Source organism: Sarcophilus harrisii, chromosome 3, assembly GCF_902635505.1.
Source record: "Sarcophilus harrisii chromosome 3, mSarHar1.11, whole genome shotgun sequence".
Classification (NCBI taxonomy): Eukaryota; Metazoa; Chordata; class Mammalia; order Dasyuromorphia; family Dasyuridae; genus Sarcophilus; species Sarcophilus harrisii.
In genome coordinates, this window is record NC_045428.1 from 1,602,893 (window position 1) to 1,618,584 (window position 15,692).

General features: G+C 51.0%; 1 protein-coding gene across 22 annotated transcripts in view; it reads right to left on the reverse strand.

The window, feature by feature from the left end:
• Positions 1 to 1,725: 1,725 nt before the first annotated feature.
• Positions 1,726 to 15,692, reverse strand: part of DLG1 (discs large MAGUK scaffold protein 1) — a 271,420-nt gene continuing 257,453 nt past the window's right edge. For 11 of the 22 annotated variants that reach the window (XM_031963577.1, XM_031963573.1, XM_031963571.1 and 8 more), the window contains 9 exons: positions 13,961 to 14,060; positions 10,574 to 10,615; positions 9,892 to 9,927; positions 8,289 to 8,339; positions 6,220 to 6,321; positions 5,951 to 6,123; positions 5,409 to 5,518; positions 4,483 to 4,574; positions 1,726 to 3,451 (listed from right to left, as the gene is read on the reverse strand). In XM_031963577.1, coding sequence (XP_031819437.1) covers positions 3,345 to 3,451; positions 4,483 to 4,574; positions 5,409 to 5,518; positions 5,951 to 6,123; positions 6,220 to 6,321; positions 8,289 to 8,339; positions 9,892 to 9,927; positions 10,574 to 10,615; positions 13,961 to 14,060 — 813 coding nt within the window. In that variant the 3' untranslated portion in view covers positions 1,726 to 3,344. Of the gene's footprint in view, positions 3,452 to 4,482; positions 4,575 to 5,408; positions 5,519 to 5,950; positions 6,124 to 6,219; positions 6,322 to 8,288; positions 8,340 to 9,891; positions 9,928 to 10,573; positions 10,616 to 13,510; positions 13,545 to 13,960; positions 14,061 to 15,692 lie in introns of all 22 variants that reach the window. The other 11 variants (XM_031963574.1, XM_031963568.1, XM_031963567.1 and 8 more) reach the window with 5 other exon arrangements.

Genomic DNA, 15,692 nt, shown 5'->3' on the forward strand with positions numbered 1-15,692 from the left:
AATTTCTAAATTAATTAACTAGATTTAACAAACTAGACCTGACACGTCCAACAACTATGGGCAAATACAACCCGGTGACTCCGAACTCTGGAGTCTCAACTGACCTTTAGATGAAGAGAGAAGCCATCCGGACCCCAAAGAGCCCATGGTCCAGCCCAGGTTTCAGTGCAGCGGCGGCGCCCAGCCGAGGAACCCCTGGGCCCGAGGGCGGGAGCTCTGGGTGCCTAGTACAGGTGGACGTGCTCCCCAAAGCAGGTAGGGGAGCCTCAAAGTAACAAAGGGGGGTCCTTTCTGCAGCCTCGGTACCCAACTGTGCGATGGCGGCTCCTGTTCTTTACCCAGTGAATAAAGCGTTTGCCTCTTTATGGCCTCTTGAAGCTAAATAAAGTCCTTCCAGTGATGGATGATTCACTGCTCTCCTGAAGAGCAAGAACAACCTCCAAGAGCCGGTTCTGCTGTGAAAGCCCCAACCGTTCTGGGGGCAGTTTGGAAGGAGGCTTAAAGGGCTGTCAAACTGCAAACCCTTTGACCCAGCAGCGCCTCTACTGGACTAGCCCAGAGATAGTAAAGAAGGGAAAGGGACCCTGGCGTGCAGAAGGGTTTGGGGGGGGGGGGCCCTGTTTGTGGTGGCCAGAAAGTGGAAACTGAGTGACTGCCCCTCGGCGGGAGAGAGAACGGCTGCGTAAGTTGTGGTCCGTGAATGTTATGGAACATTATTGTTCTGTAAGAAAGGAGCAGCAGGAGGATTTCAGAGACCTGGAGACACTGACAGGAGCTGATGCTGAGGGAAGGGAGCGGAACCAGGAAGTTGTTGTACACGGCAACAAGACTGTACATCGCGTACATCGCTCATGGAGCCCTTTTCAACAATGAGATGATTCAAACCAGTTCCGTGAGGAAGAGCGCCACCTGCATCCAGAACCAGGGAACCGAGTGGGGACCACAACACGGCCTTCTCCCTCGTTGCTTGCACTTTGCTTTTTTTTATGTGGCACAATAATTGCATAAGTCTGTATGCATGTCCCGGGCTCAACATATATTTCCACCAGGTTTGACATATTGGACTACCTGCCATCTAGGGGAGGGTGTGGGGGGAGGGGGAATTGGAACATAAGGTTTTGCAAGGGCTAATGTTGAATTGTCAGTTTTGAAAAATAAAAAGCTTCAAAAAAAACAAAAAAGAGCTGGTTCTGCCTTTCCTGACAGCCCCACCTAGTGGTTAGCGATGGTGGGATACCTGGGTTTCAATATTGCTTCGAACCTTTTACTAGCCTTGTGATCCCAAGCCTGAGCCGCCCGTCTGTAAAATGGGCCCGGCCCCTCTCTCAAACCAGAAAATCCTATGGAAACCTCAGGGTGCTACAGAGCTGATTGATTCCTGCGCCACAAGCCAAAGGGTTCTGGGGCCATCCCAACAGCCGGCTTACCGACAAGAGGCGGGCGGGCCGGCATTCGGCTCGGGACTCCTGCAGGAGGGAAAGAGGGAGGGCTGGGGTGGCTCATCCCACCTGCCCTGACCAGGCACGCGCCCCACCCCCCGGTGCCCTACCTCATGTTGGCCGGGCATCCCTACCATTACCTTGGGCATTACAGAGCCATCTCCCCCAGGGAGCCTCTCTCGGTCTGCCCACAAGCTCTGCACCCACTGCTTGGGATCCGGGCCGTGCTGGGCTCGGCAACACGGGGGCCAAGGGGGAGGTAAGGATTGAAGACACGTTCAACGAGTAGGTTGTACAATGAAGTTTATTAGCCGTTCTCCCCTTTCTGACAAATGGAATGGATACGGATCACTCTTCATAAACCAGCTCTCATACGACTGAGAAGAAACGAAGTTTTTGGAAAACACAGATTTAATAAACAAACTCCAAATAAGCGATGGGCGGCTACCAGACCAGATTCGCAGGAAGGATCAGAGAAATTTGCTCCCGAAGCAGTCTCGGTGGTTGAAGATGAGTGACTGTGCGGGCGCCAGGGGCGCGGCTGGGGCGCACCGGGCTGAGCCTCACCGGGCTGAGGCTCTGGGGCGACTTCTCCCTCTCGGGGAAGGGAGGCCTGGGGCGAGCAGAAGCCAAGTAACTGGGACTTTGTGTAGAAAGGAGGAGAACGTGTTCATACCATTTTCTTACAACTCATTTCCTTCTAAAAATTTCCCCAACAACCACATATCCCTCTGTTTGCATTTCACATGATTAAGGAAGATCAATTCTAATTAATATTTCTTTTCAAAACCAAACAAAAAGTTAGGAATAGGTGGTAAAAGAAAAATATATATTTTTAAATATATATATATATATTTATATATGTGTGTGTGTACGCAACTATGTAAAGAAAATAGTTCCCATAGTTACAGAGTTTTAGTTAAAGAAAGTTTAATATATATATATTTTATTATTATAACAAAATAGGCAGTTATCGTGGGTAAAATACTCGTTAAAATCTGACCCCAAAGAATACACTTGTCATTTTCTGAACCGGGTTCCCTGGCCACGGCCCCAAGGACAGCCATGACGCTACAGTCCAGTCGGCTCGGCTTTGTCAGAATCGATGCCCATAAACTCGTCAACTCTCGGTGAAAGGGCAAGCTTTCCTAGCACCTAAACGTGGTCTCGATTCAGAAAATGGGATGATCCTTAGCTATAAACAACAGTTGTAAGACACTGTAAATAGTGCTGAACGAGCAAGATTAAAAACATTGAACGTCGTTATTCCTAGCAATTGTATCAGGGAAGAAAAGAAGGGGGGGGGGGGAGGAAAAAAGACAAAAAGACTTAAAAAGTAAAGCAACCCTTAAGAAAACGAATATTCCCTTGTGAAACTATGAAAGTTAATGCAGACATTACTTTTGAAATTAAAGAGAACAAACAAAAGCAGAGATTTTCCTTAACTGCCTGAAAAACAAACAAAAACTCTTTGCTCTGATAAATCAGTCGTCAAATTTGGAAGAAGAAAAACCTTGAAAACGACACTGGCCAAACCATGCTATTAAAGTAGGCGTGCAAAGTTGCTCACAATTGACTAAATCATTGATTAAGACCATTTTTCTTTCATTTGTTATGAAATTTTAAAAGACTGTATATAAAGCTTTTCTGAAAATCTCTGAAAGTTACTTTCCCTTAAACATTAAGGAATTTGCCACAGTTTCCCCGTCCCCCCAAACCCTTAATAGCTGGTCGGGCCATTCCCTCTTCAGTTCAGAAAAATGGCGGCAGACCAACAGTAATACACGAATACAAAGGAGTGAACAAAAAGGCTTAGATGCTTTAGAAAAGGGCGGGCTCCACAGGGCGGGACTGGCAAGCTTGGCCAGAGGGCGGCCCGGGGCGGGGGCCCGTCCAAAGCCCCCCTCACAGCTTCTCCTTGGCTGGCACCCAGATGGAGGGGCCGGCCTGCTCCTCGATGATCTGCTTCACTTGGTTGTAAATGTCTTCCAGTGTGTCTCCCTGCACGATGGCTGTAACCGAGAGCAGAGCGGGTAAGCGGGAGCTGGGGAGGGGGCTCGGCGGCCCTGTCTGAGCCCAGGCTCCGCCGACTCCCCCGAACAGAAGCTTGGGGCAGGGCCGGAGAGCGGCCCAGCTCTCCATGGGGAGGCAGGAAGGAGGCCACCCAAGCCTCCAAGAGGGGTCATAAGGACGGCAGCATGGGGGAGGCTGGGGCCAGTGAGTCGGGGAACACTGAGGTGACTTGCTCCATCTCAATGGAAGTAAAAATCAATGCTTTCCTGCTGCTCCGGGATGGTGGGAGAAGCAGAGGGACAGGGCAATTTCTAAGGCCAGCGGGACCATCTGGACCAGGGCCAGGCAGGGGCCACACTCCGGGACCCATCCAGATCCTGGAGCTCCATACCAAGGTGCCCCCCCCCCCCCCCCTCCAGGGCCCCCCCCCCCCGCCCCCCCGCCTTGAGCTCTAATGGAGGTGGTAACGGAGGGGGGATGGGGAAGGTTTCCTGGAAGGGGGCAGCCACACTGCCCCACTTATTGGCTCTGGTCTTAAGGGAGAGAGCCGCCGCCCTGGGCCCCCCAAACAATGTGGGGGGAAAGCCGGCCCTCGGCTAGCCAATGCCCCGATGGCTACCAAAGGCAAATGACAACCTGCCCCGCCTCTTAGCTCCCCTGCTTCTCCCACCCCAACAATTCATTTGTGATCTGGGGCTAGATTAAAAAACAGAAAAAGTCCACGGCCCCCCAAGGGGGAGGCCAGTAAAGGGAAGTCTGCCGGTGACCAAGGGCCAAGTGATGCCCCCCCAAGTGCCCCTGCAGAGCACTGCGGGACTCCTCTGTGGGAGGTGGGAAGCCGATGGTGGGAGGACAAAGGGGAAGGTGGAGTCCTGGCTACAACCAACTCTGGGTCTGGCTCAGCCCGGGGTTCCTCCCTCTCTCTATCTCCTCACCCGCGGTAGCTGGGCACGGGCTCCTGCTGGGAGACTCCAGAGTGTCAAGGGACCCATACCCATGAACCCGGGGGGAAAAGCCCCCAGAGGCAGACCTGTGAAATGCTCTGTAAACTCCTGTTCCAGTTTCACAGCTCTCTCAAAGGTCTTCCGGGCTTGTTCCTCCGTCAGACGCTTATTCATTTCCCTGTGGAAGAGCAAGAGTCAGAGAGGAGGCTCCTGGGACACCCCATGGCTCTTGGGACTGGCTGAGGGCCAAAACTCACTTCCCGTTGGATAACCCTTCCGAGCCCATCAGAGTGCCATTGGGTGACGTTTCTGCTTTTAAAAGGTCAGAATCCCGTCCACATCGTGGCCAGGAAGGCCGAATCCCAACTCCTAACAGCCTTCCCTCTTCTCAGGATGACGCTTTCTAACCAAAGGAGCCCAGGGTGAAAGGGGGTAGGGAGAGCGCGATCTTGGTGCTTTCCAGGGTTGACAGCCGCGCCAGGCTTGTAAAAAAGGGGGGGGGGGGTCTGTCTGGGCTGAGCCATGGCCCTTTGCAGTCCTGTCCATATCTTAAATCCTGATTTCCCGGGCCCACCCTCGCCCCAATGCAGAGCTGGCAATGTAGTTTGCAGGAAATGCCCCTCGACCAAGACGGCAGCGAGCTTTCCTAATGGCCTGGGAAAGGGCAACCACCTCCCGAGAGAGTGCCCAAACACGGTCCAAGGACGGACAGCTGCCTCTGACGTGCCCGGCCGCGGGACCACGAGCAGGACTGCAGCTGCACAAGTCTCTGCCAGTCGGGGGGCCCCATCGTCACTGCTGCTGCTCCCCTCCGCTCCCCCTTGCCCACCACAGGCGAGGCAGCTGGTGCACTGAGGGCCTGGCCTTGGGTCTGCCTGGGAGACTAAAGGGCTCGGACAGCAGATGACCGCTTTTGCTTTCCTTTCAGACTGCTCTGCAGCTTCAAACATTCTGTCCTATGGCAATGGGTGGAACCCTTTCCTGGGGCCCGAGAGTTTGCTTTTAAACTCACATGATATTCTCCACAGATTTGGGTTTGATGAACACAGAGATGGGGTAGAGCTGCGCGATCTGCAGCCTCTTGATGGCGTTTCCTGAGACGTCCAGAATGCAGTGTTTGCCCTAAAACAGAAACAAAGAAGAGCATGGGCCGGTTACTGCCTCGCCGCTGTGAGGCCATGGGAGGCCCGAAAAGGGAGGAAGAGGTCCGGGTTCTGAAGAAGGGAGACCCAGCACGGCACAGCTAATGGTCCAATCCATCCACGATTCCCTGGATTCAGCTGAGGGGAAGGCAAGGCACAAGTCACAGGAGCTACCGAGGGCACTGACTGGACCGTGGGGACCAAAGGGTCATTCTGTCTGACCGGTCAGAAAGTCTCAGAAAGCTCAGTGAGCTCACGGGGAACTCAAACTGAGAGCGGCTGTGGAGACGGAGGGCAACACAAAGGAATTCTGGGACATCCTCGCCCTCTTTCTGAGAGGGGCCTATTGAGCTCCTCGCAGTGCTATCGGAAGCTTCCAGCTGCCCGGGCCCCAGCAACAAGGGCCACTCACCTTCTCAGCGACCTCGCGCACAGACTGCACACTGGTTCCGTAGAGGTGGCCATTGTACTGCCCGGCCTCGATGAACTTGTGGTCTTGGATGTCCTTTTCCATCTGTTCCCTCGAGGTCACAAAGTGGTAGTCTCTGCCGTCCACCTCATAGTCTCGCTTTGGTCTGGTGGTATCTTTAAAGAGAAAATGACAGACGCCCTGGGGTGAAAAGGGGGCCCGGGCACCAGGACAAGGGCAGCCCCCCGAGGCCCGTGGACAGTAGCACTCACGGGGAACGCAGGAACCGAACTTATCCGGGAATTCAGAGATCAGGTCATCATTGATCCTGTCTTTCATGGGTCCCAAGACGATCACAGGTCGAGTGTAATTAACTGTGGAGACAAAGACAAAAACAATCCTGGACCAGGAACAACCCCGTGGCAAAGAGCAGGCCCTCCCCAGACAGCAGAGACAGATGGGGGCTGTGTCCCCCTGGGGGACTCTGGCAGGTCCACATCTGTGCCCTTAAAACCTTGGAGGGACCCAGCAGGCTGTTGGAGCCGGCTTTCCTAGCGGCTGTGGGCTGCCTGGGCGCGTGACCGCCCCTCTGCAATCACTGCAATGCCAGCTAGTGCCTGGCAGCCAGGGGTGCATCATAGTCTGATATGCCCAAGGCCTCCTTGCGCAGAAGCACTGCCCAAAATGGGAAAAGCCTGATCCTGATGAGGTCCAATATGGCGGGCTAGTGAAGGAGGCAGGCGAGTGAAGAAAGAACTTGGGGGCACCCAGGAAGACAATGATCCTAGGCTTGGGGGAAAAGCATCGCCAGCCTTCCAGACTGCTGCCAAAGGGACCTTCGTGCTGAAGATGAGGACGCAAAAAGTCTTGGGACTGTCTCAGCATCGCTCTGCTACTTCGTCATCCTGGGGAGGGGTCCTCATGATTCAAACACGTCAGAGAAGGGGAGCCACTGGGCCCCCAAAGGAAAGGAGACACCCACACTCTCCCATGGCAAACATCTACTTATCGGTGTGCCAGGTATGAGCCATACCAGCTCAACCGACAAGCTCCTGTTCATCATGAGCTCAAACAGCAATGGAGACATAGAGTAAGAAAGCACAAACACTTCTTCTGCATAAATATAAAGTGAATACAAGAGAATGGGTCTGGGGGGCTCAGCGAGGATGCCGGAGCCCTAGACATGAGGAGGAAGCACATGCCAGGTTGGGGAGGGGGCTCCATGTGTGGTAGGGCAGAGAGAGTTTGGGCCCAAGGATCCTGGGGGCCTGAGGACCCCAGCTCTGGGCGGGGAGAGGTCTGAGAACCACGGCCAGGCCGGCAGCCAGCCGGGGTCTGCCAAAAGCTCCGTGACGCTCTCTGCTTGGTGTCTGTCTCTCCTCACTTCCTTCTCTGGCGCGCTTGACCCGAAGCCTTCCCAATCACGGCAGACACCATGCCTCCCCATGCCTTCTTGTTTTACCTGCCATCCTTCCCTGGCGGTCTTCCTGTTCCCATCCCTGGCTTCCGACAAACACCCATCTACGGGCAGGACCATCCTTCGGGGCTCTGGAGCTGAGCTCCAAGGCCCATGGCGACAGAGCCTCGGGTTCCCGACTGGAGGATGAGGGAGCCCTATTGCCGGTTCGGTGTCTGTTTTTCTGTCCAGTTCCCGGCGTGGCACTTGGAAGCAGCGAGGACTCAATAAGCACCAGTCCCTCTCCCCTCCCTGCAACCATCACCAATTGTTTCCAAAGTTCACTTGACGTGCCCCTCACGATCTCAGAGCTGGTGGGATCCTGCGGAGATCCTGGCTCGTCTGGAATTCTCCGGAAGGTCTCAAATGAAAGGCCAAGCTCTCCTGGGCAGAGCTCTGCTTTCAGGTTCTGTGCCCTCTTCCCTGGGATGCTGCCAGGGGTCCCCCCCATGGCAGAGAACCGAGATCTTTCTCCTGCACGGGCCTGCCTCTAGTCCCCTAAAACGGGATGTCCTGAGCCCGAGTGGGCTCCATAGGAACCCTACCTGGTCCTGCTGTCCCAGCTCGCGCTGAGCTTGTGACCCTTACGTTTGGTTCAGCCCGAGCCCTGTCTAGCCCCGAGGCACCTTTTCACAACTGGATTTTCTGGCCTCTCAGGTCAGACCCTTAGCACCCCTCCCTGCGAACTGGGAGAACTGGGCCGTCGGAGACATCCCAGAGAAGCGATGCTTCTTGGAACCAATCCCCAGAATAAAATCCTAAAGTAACAGCTTTGCCCAGAGGCCATTAGCTCTCTTCTCCAGGATGAGGGAGAGACCCAATAAAACTCTACATATTTGTTTTTGATGCAGACAGGCCCATTTACATTTAGTAGCTTTCACAAACCTTCTTGCTGATTCACAGGCTCATAGGACAGGACATATTCTTCTTGACCACCTGTGAAAAAGTTAAAATGCAGATGAGAAAGTCTAGAAAGAACCTCAGTTAACATCTATCCACCCACCTACCCATATGTTTATGCACATATAAAATTTGTATTTTCCTAGACTAAAGAAAAAGAAAGGTGTCAAAGAAAATGTTTCACCTAATAAGTTGTTATGGCAACATTCATTAAAAGAACTGGCAAATCAACCAAATCAAAACGATGAACTTGAAAAATTAAAAGGAGCAATAATATACAAAGAGCGATTCTATTTACACAGTCACACATCTTACGCTACTAATTTGGTTGTCTTATTTTGTGTAGTTCTAACTGGGTGGAGGTGAATTTTTATGTGTCTATAAAAATGTAACCACCACTATAGTTTTTAAAACTGCGTATCTGACAGATTCATGACAACACACAGATGCTTGTCCAGCCATCCCTAAAATCGCCATTCCTCTGGCTTCTAACACGAGAAAATGTTGAAGAGTTGAGGGAATTAGAAACAAACCAGATTTGCTTTCTTGGGCCGGAAGGTTGTAAAAGATTTTCTTAAAAGGAGGTCAATTTATGTCACTGACAACTCCTCTGTCGAGTGATATTTCTGTTACATTAGGAAAAGACAGCGACAGGATCCAAGTCCTTTCCACTCCAGAAGAAGGACAGCTTGGAATTAAATGAAAGAGCTCACACATTCTGCTTTGGAGTTAAAAGCTTTTTAAATGTCAAAAGCAAGTGTCTGAAATGTGTTTCAGCTGCCATATCCTTCCTCTGAAAAGCAAGTGTTAATGTGCAGGAAGGCATCTTATGTAAAGATTCTCAGAAGTCTATGAATTATAATTGAATCAGACAAAGTTCATAAAGAAAAAGCTAAAAATATAATTACATAAAACTCCAACTAAAGAAAATTCTGACTTCTGACTTCTGAAATAGCAGAATCAAGAAGTGACCACGGGGCCACCTACTATATCATGGGCAGATGAGGCAAACACGTGTGAGACAGCCCAGGGAAAGCCATTCACCTTGGGGAATCTGCTTAGGAAATTTCTCCCGGGTGTGCCACATTCTAGCAATGGCAGCTGAAGGGCCCATCTTGGCCATCAGTATCTTTCCCTCTCGGAACAAACGTTTGCTATTTTAAACTCTTTCAATGGAAGGTCCCGAGTCTTAATGCCTTTAATTTGGATTCCAGGTGAATTTAGCAGTAGATGAGAGAGATACTTCACAGGTGGTTGTTTAAATATCACACATAAAACACTAAGACAGAACCATGCAGTCTACGTGTCTTCATGTCTTCAAAAGCTCATGCAATTGGGGGTTGGGGGAGACAGTACATACTCTCATGACCTCCTGAGGGTGCTGAGTCACCCAACTCTCCATTTGTCTGTGACCGCTGCTGCCCCACCCACCCCGATTAGGATAGAGCTGCCTTGTACTTAGTCAAAAATTAGTCAAATGGAACACTGTCCAGTAAAAGCAAACCTTGTCCACTACAAATGAGGGTCAAAAGTATATACTGTCACCGTGGCAAAACACGACAGCAAAACACATATTAATAGAGTGGACCTTGTGAACAACCATACTCATCTGCAATCAAGATTACTTTCAGATTAGACAGCAGTAAAAAGAAGTTAAGAAAGGAAATTTTAATTTTTTAAAGTGCTATAAGTGAAAATAAAAAACCCCACTTCCTTCCTACCCCCAAAATTTACCAACTAACTTAACAATGTTAGATCAAAATGTTGTTAGATCAAAAAAGTAAAAAAAAAGTCACCCAGTGGACCAGACTTAGTATGTATGGGTAAGTGCCAGTTTACAAAAGGAATCATGTTAGGCAATTTCACCGTCTGGTCTGGTTGATTCAAAACTTATGGCCAACAACCTTGAGTCGACAGAAATCATATTTGCTGTTTGTGACTGAGTTATATTGCAAATGAACCTAAATATAGATGTTACTTTATTACTGTTGTTAGAAAACACCTTATAACTTAATGAAAAGTAGAAAAAAATAAATTCTTTTCAAATGAAAAACGTATTTCCTCTAAAAGATGGTAACAAATTACACATGCATTTAGTAAAAACAGTGGCTCATTCTTCAAACAATTCATGCCAGTGTCTTAATAGCTGTTATGTTTTTACAAAGTTGCTTCACTTTCCCCCCTATGTAATGGAACATCTTTGCAACCCACACAAAGAAAACAAATTATATTACTAGGGATTAAAAAGAAATAAATAACAGAACACTTACGGTAACTACTTTCACTATCGCTGGCATTAGAAGTCACATGCTCTGAAATGGCAACACAATGGAAAAATAAGGAACCATAATGTCACGAATTTAAAGAAAAGCTGAGAAAAATGATCAAAATAAAGACAAGCTGACATTACTGAAAAACGAGATATAAAGCAAATACAGGCAAAGAGCTCATCAAAGGATTCCTGCTTTTCCCTGCAGTTTAATTCTATTTTGGACACAAAGTCAGGCTGCTCTCTTGGGACCCTTTGCGCTTCAGCTAGATAATACAAACCAGGTGATGGGGGACGCCTAGCTGAGACTGGGGCGGGGAGGGACGAGGTGTAACTGAGGCCCCACATTTGGCACTGAGCAAACATGTGCTTTCCTCCGAGACAGATGTCTGCCACGTTTTCTTTAATCCGATTCTTTTTTCTGACTCTCGAGTGAGAGAATATCTTATGTTCTGAGTTTACAGGCAAAGCCCTTTTAAAGATACAAATTCTGAAACTTCAAGAGAAGGAAAATTCAGCAGGTATCAGCAGGTATAAGAAGTAGGCTTCAGAACTTGGGAGTACTAAGGCTGTGCTACCAGCTATGACCAATATTCTCCATGAGCGGGTTCCCTTAAAAACATCTATAAATACTGTCTCCACAGGCTCAGCTTCCCAGCCAACTATATCTCCCGTCTCCGACACCAGTGGGCCGGCTTGGGGCTGGAGGAATGACTACTTGGCTGGGGCCTGGGGAGGGCAGTTGCCCACTCGATCCCTTAACAGTCTGAGCAGCCAGACATGTCTGCGAGATTCTCCTAGGGAGACGTGAGCCTGCCCTCCTTTGGGCACAGTCCCTGAGAAATCGGGGTCACTTTCCCACCATCACCCGAAAGGCAATGAGGAGAGTGGTTAGAAAACCTTGGCTTCCAGAGAATTTGGGCAGGGAGCTCTAAGAAAGGCGTCAGTCACACCTTGTCACCTGAAAAGCCTCCTACACTCAAAGGCTTCTCAGGGAGGGAGGGAGAAGAAGGGGTGCCGTTTGGGGTAGTGGAGGTGTTCACATAGGCCTGGTCAGGCTAATGCCACCACACAGCCTAGGCTCTCAACTCCTCCGTCTTATTTCGTTCTGGTCCCGGAGGCTCGGGATGGGGAGAAGAGCCCCTGCCCGAAGAACCAGACATTTCTGCTCCGACCTGAAATAGGGATGTTTGATCCTTCACATCCAACTGTCTGGGGAGGGACAGTTGTGGCCCCTGAACAAGCAACAGGTGAACTAACTTTAAGGCCATGGTAAGTGACACTGGAAATTCCTTGATTGAAAATGGATAAAAATATCTGGCACTGCTGTCGATGTGAGAATCCAGCAAATGCTACAAATACCAGATGGCCTAGAATCCAACGGGAATTCTAAAACCTCCCATGCTCACAAAAACCTTGGGAGGAAGGCACCAAATTCACCCCTTGGTTCCACTTTAGCACTTTGTCTGGATCTGAGGCCTGAAATGCCAGCTGGTCAGCGGCCCAGAAAAGACAAAGAGATTTCTGAAAACCCAATGGTTCGCTCGGCATGACAGCCGCCTGCACTGCAGGCCACCTCCTTGAGTTTCTCAGGTCTGCCCGGGGTCACTGGGCCAGCTTGCATGCTCATTTAATCTGACATCCCACTCAATTCTACTGTAAGTTTCTTATTCTCATCCCAGGTAATCTGAGAGAAATAAGGATGTGAAATGTCAAATTGTATTCTTATATATATAAAAACATATTTATTCACATTTACTTTATATTATTTAGTTTAAAAGCAAAAGGCAGGCTGAGAGAAACTGAAGAGGAGGAGATAAAATACAGATTCGATGCTTGCCTTTCAAAGCTGTCCTCAGAAAATAGCAATCAAATGGGATGGAGTGAGGGGAGGGGCCGGTACAAGTGGAGCTGATCCAAAGGCCACTTTGACCATGGAGCTTCCTTGACAATGACTAAAGTTCCAGAGGAAGAGGAGCCCAGGAAGGCTTCTGGAGGGCGATGCTGGATCGACAATCAATGCTTCTTGCGGGAGGCAGATTGGAAACCGGAGCAGCACCCAGGCCAAATTAAGGTCTTTTGAAATTTTTCACATGATAGCAATGCAGAAGTTGCCAATTTTAATCTTTTTTTTTTTTTTTTTAACAGAAAATTAATTTAATTTTGCTTGATGAGGCCAAAGTAAGTACCGTACTTGGGGGATAATTAGTTGGAATGGGGGCCATTTTCCTGCTTCTCTCTTCTCTCTATCGCTTAAGGGGCACAATTGAAGGGTTAGGCTCAGCTATCTCCTCGGCTTTCTAAATGAACAGACTGCTGCTAGTGCAAGTTTCCCGACACTCTTTTCCTCTTAGTAATCCTCGATTTTATACATGAATGCTGGGAAGTGACTTGTCTGTCCCCAAAGAAAATTAACTCTGTGGCCGCTCTTGCTCTCCCCCGCCTTGGAAGTTGTGTAATTGGGGGCGGGGAGCTGCCTGGCCCATGGCCTGAGGGACACTGACCAAATCCCAAGAGCCAGGAGGGGCCGCCGGAAGCACGGACAGCCCCAGGGAAGTGACATCCAGCCCTGCTCCATGGCCTGCCATGATGTCCAAGGCAGCCCATTCCTGCTCGGGGCTTTACGCTGCTAGAGCTTCCCCGTTATGAGGCTTAGTTTTAGTTTTTAAAAATACCAATTTAAAATTTAAGAAACCACAGCCAAGCATTCACTCGTCAGCAAAATTACAGTGAGGAAAATGTGTTTTTGGACACAGGAAGGAGAGAGAAACAAAACCGAGGGTGGGTTTTAGGGTGCCTGATAACCCAGGCACGGCATCCCGAGCATTCTACAAGCGCGCTAGGTTACGGGGCTCTCTAGGCCAGGGGTGCTCCCGCTCATCTGAGGGCGAGCGGACAAGGTCGGGTCTGTCTATGGACGGGAGTGGGGATCACTTACTCAGGCCTTTTGATCCCATGTCGTCAGGGATCTCCTGTAGAGAGTAGTCCCCAGAGAGCAAGCGATAAAAAGATAATCAAAGAAAACAGTCGTCAGTCATGTACAACCTGGGAGCTACAACAAGAGACAGTTCCAAGACCATGGCAGGTGCGGTGCTTGGCAGAGGGGCGCCCCGGGGAATCAGCACCGACCACGAGGCCGCCCAGCCGAGACCCTCGACTCGTGTGACACTCACTTCTGGAAGGCTAAAAGAGCGGGGGGGTGGCATGAGTGCCAGCCACCGAGCAAAGGGGCCATCACGGTGATTCCGCTGATGGCTAAGCGCCGTGAGCCCCCTCCTGCCAACCTGGAGCTCTCTGGTGGCTCCTGCATCACCTGTGGCAGCCCTTGAAACTGTCTCCATGGTAACAGCCTCCCGTGGGTGAGAGATGGCGGCTCCTGCATACTCACGGTCAAGGTCACTGGTTTCCTGCTCACTCTGGTCCTTGCTCTTGTAGAAGGGGAACTTTCGGGGAAAGAGGTTCTTTTTACGCTTGCCATTGAGTGACTGCTGAAGAAGAGAAGGGGGCAAAACAAAGGGGGTCTAACGTCGGTGTGGACAACGGCCCGCCTAGCAGCCCTGAGGAAGCCGACTCTCGTGACCACATCATGCAGTTTATAACGGAAGCGAACCTGTGTTTTCACCAATAACAGAGGGACCTCCTGGTCGCTCACAGAGCCCGCTCCAAGGGGGCGTCAATGCTACTTGACTCAAAAGGACAAACTAGCCTGTGAGCAGCTGATGGTACCCACCTTGCCAGGCTCCCTGCCCACTGAGGCTGACCCATCCTTCCCCTCACTGCGCGGCCCTGGGACTCAGAGCAGCCGATGCCTTCCCCACTGCTTGTGTCTGAGAGACACTGAACAGCCTGGGGTTGGGGGGCAGTGACCCTGGGGGCACCTGGGCGGGTGGAATTTCTCCGCCAGGGGTTCCCAAGGCCTTGCTGGTTTGGGGGTCCAAGGGCAGCTTCACCAAGGCTGCTGAGCGAGCTGGTTTCCCTCCCCGTGCCTCCGGCCAGAATACAGATTTTTCTGACTCCTGCATCACTTCTGGAAGGATTAAAATCTCAACTGGTTCTTAGCCCAGCGTCCCAAGGCCCGCTGCTTGGCCCGGAGGGTGTTCTCACAGCACCTTGAAGTCAATTCTCCAAAGCCATTCCATTTTAGACAACCCCCCTCCTCTGGCCCTCAGCTCCCAAAGCCCCTCCCAGGCCCCAGGCAGGCCTGGCCTCCTTCCCCCAAGGCTCCTCTGGGAGGTCGGTGGACCAGGGTGGGAGGTGCTGAGGACAGTTTCCCTAGCTTTTAGCTGGAGAATGGAGCAAGTGTCTTGGCCACTGCTGGGGCAAAGGCTAGGCATGCCTAGGGTTACAAGCTAGTGACCGTAAGACCAGAGTCACCCCCCCCCCCAGGGGTCTTCTGAAGGGGAGGGGCCTGGGGATGGCCATCTAATGGAGAGACCAGACACACAACTGGGGAGTGGGGGGGGGGGGGTGGCTCCCATCTCTAATCTGGAAAGGGCCTGGAATCAGCCAACAAGAGTCTCTATGAGCCCGACAAACAGCAGGGCCCACTTCAGCTCAGAAAGACCTGAGGCCTTAAATGGGTAGCAAGCTTAATATGATTTAATAGCCAAGAAGGGGAAGAGTGATCTGGGAGGAAGGGATGAGAAACAAATTATCCCTCCATGGCAGTGGGACCAGCTAACGGGCACCAGGCGGGGGCTAAGGATGAGGGGGCAGGGGGCACTGGACAGCATGCTGCAGCTGTCTGAGGGTCTCCCTCAGGGGCCCTCCTCTCGGCTGCCACCTGATCTGGCTCTGGCAGGGCCACTGTCCTGCTCATAGCCGGCCTCTCCTCTCCTGCAGGCTGCCCCTGACTCCAGCAGGCCACTACTTAGGAAGTCACCCGGACACAGCACTGGCCTTGGATTCAGCAAGACCGAGGTACTCACTGGCTACTTGGCCTAGGGACCTTCACCTATCTCAGTCTCAGTTTCCTTATCTGAAAAATGGGGAGAATCACAACATCTCACTCCCGGGGTTGGGAAGACTGAATGAGACGTAAATGTTTAAGGTGCTCCTTGCTCAAACCTCCATCACTATTCCTTATTCTTCCCCCTACAGGGTCCCCAGGCCCTTCGGCC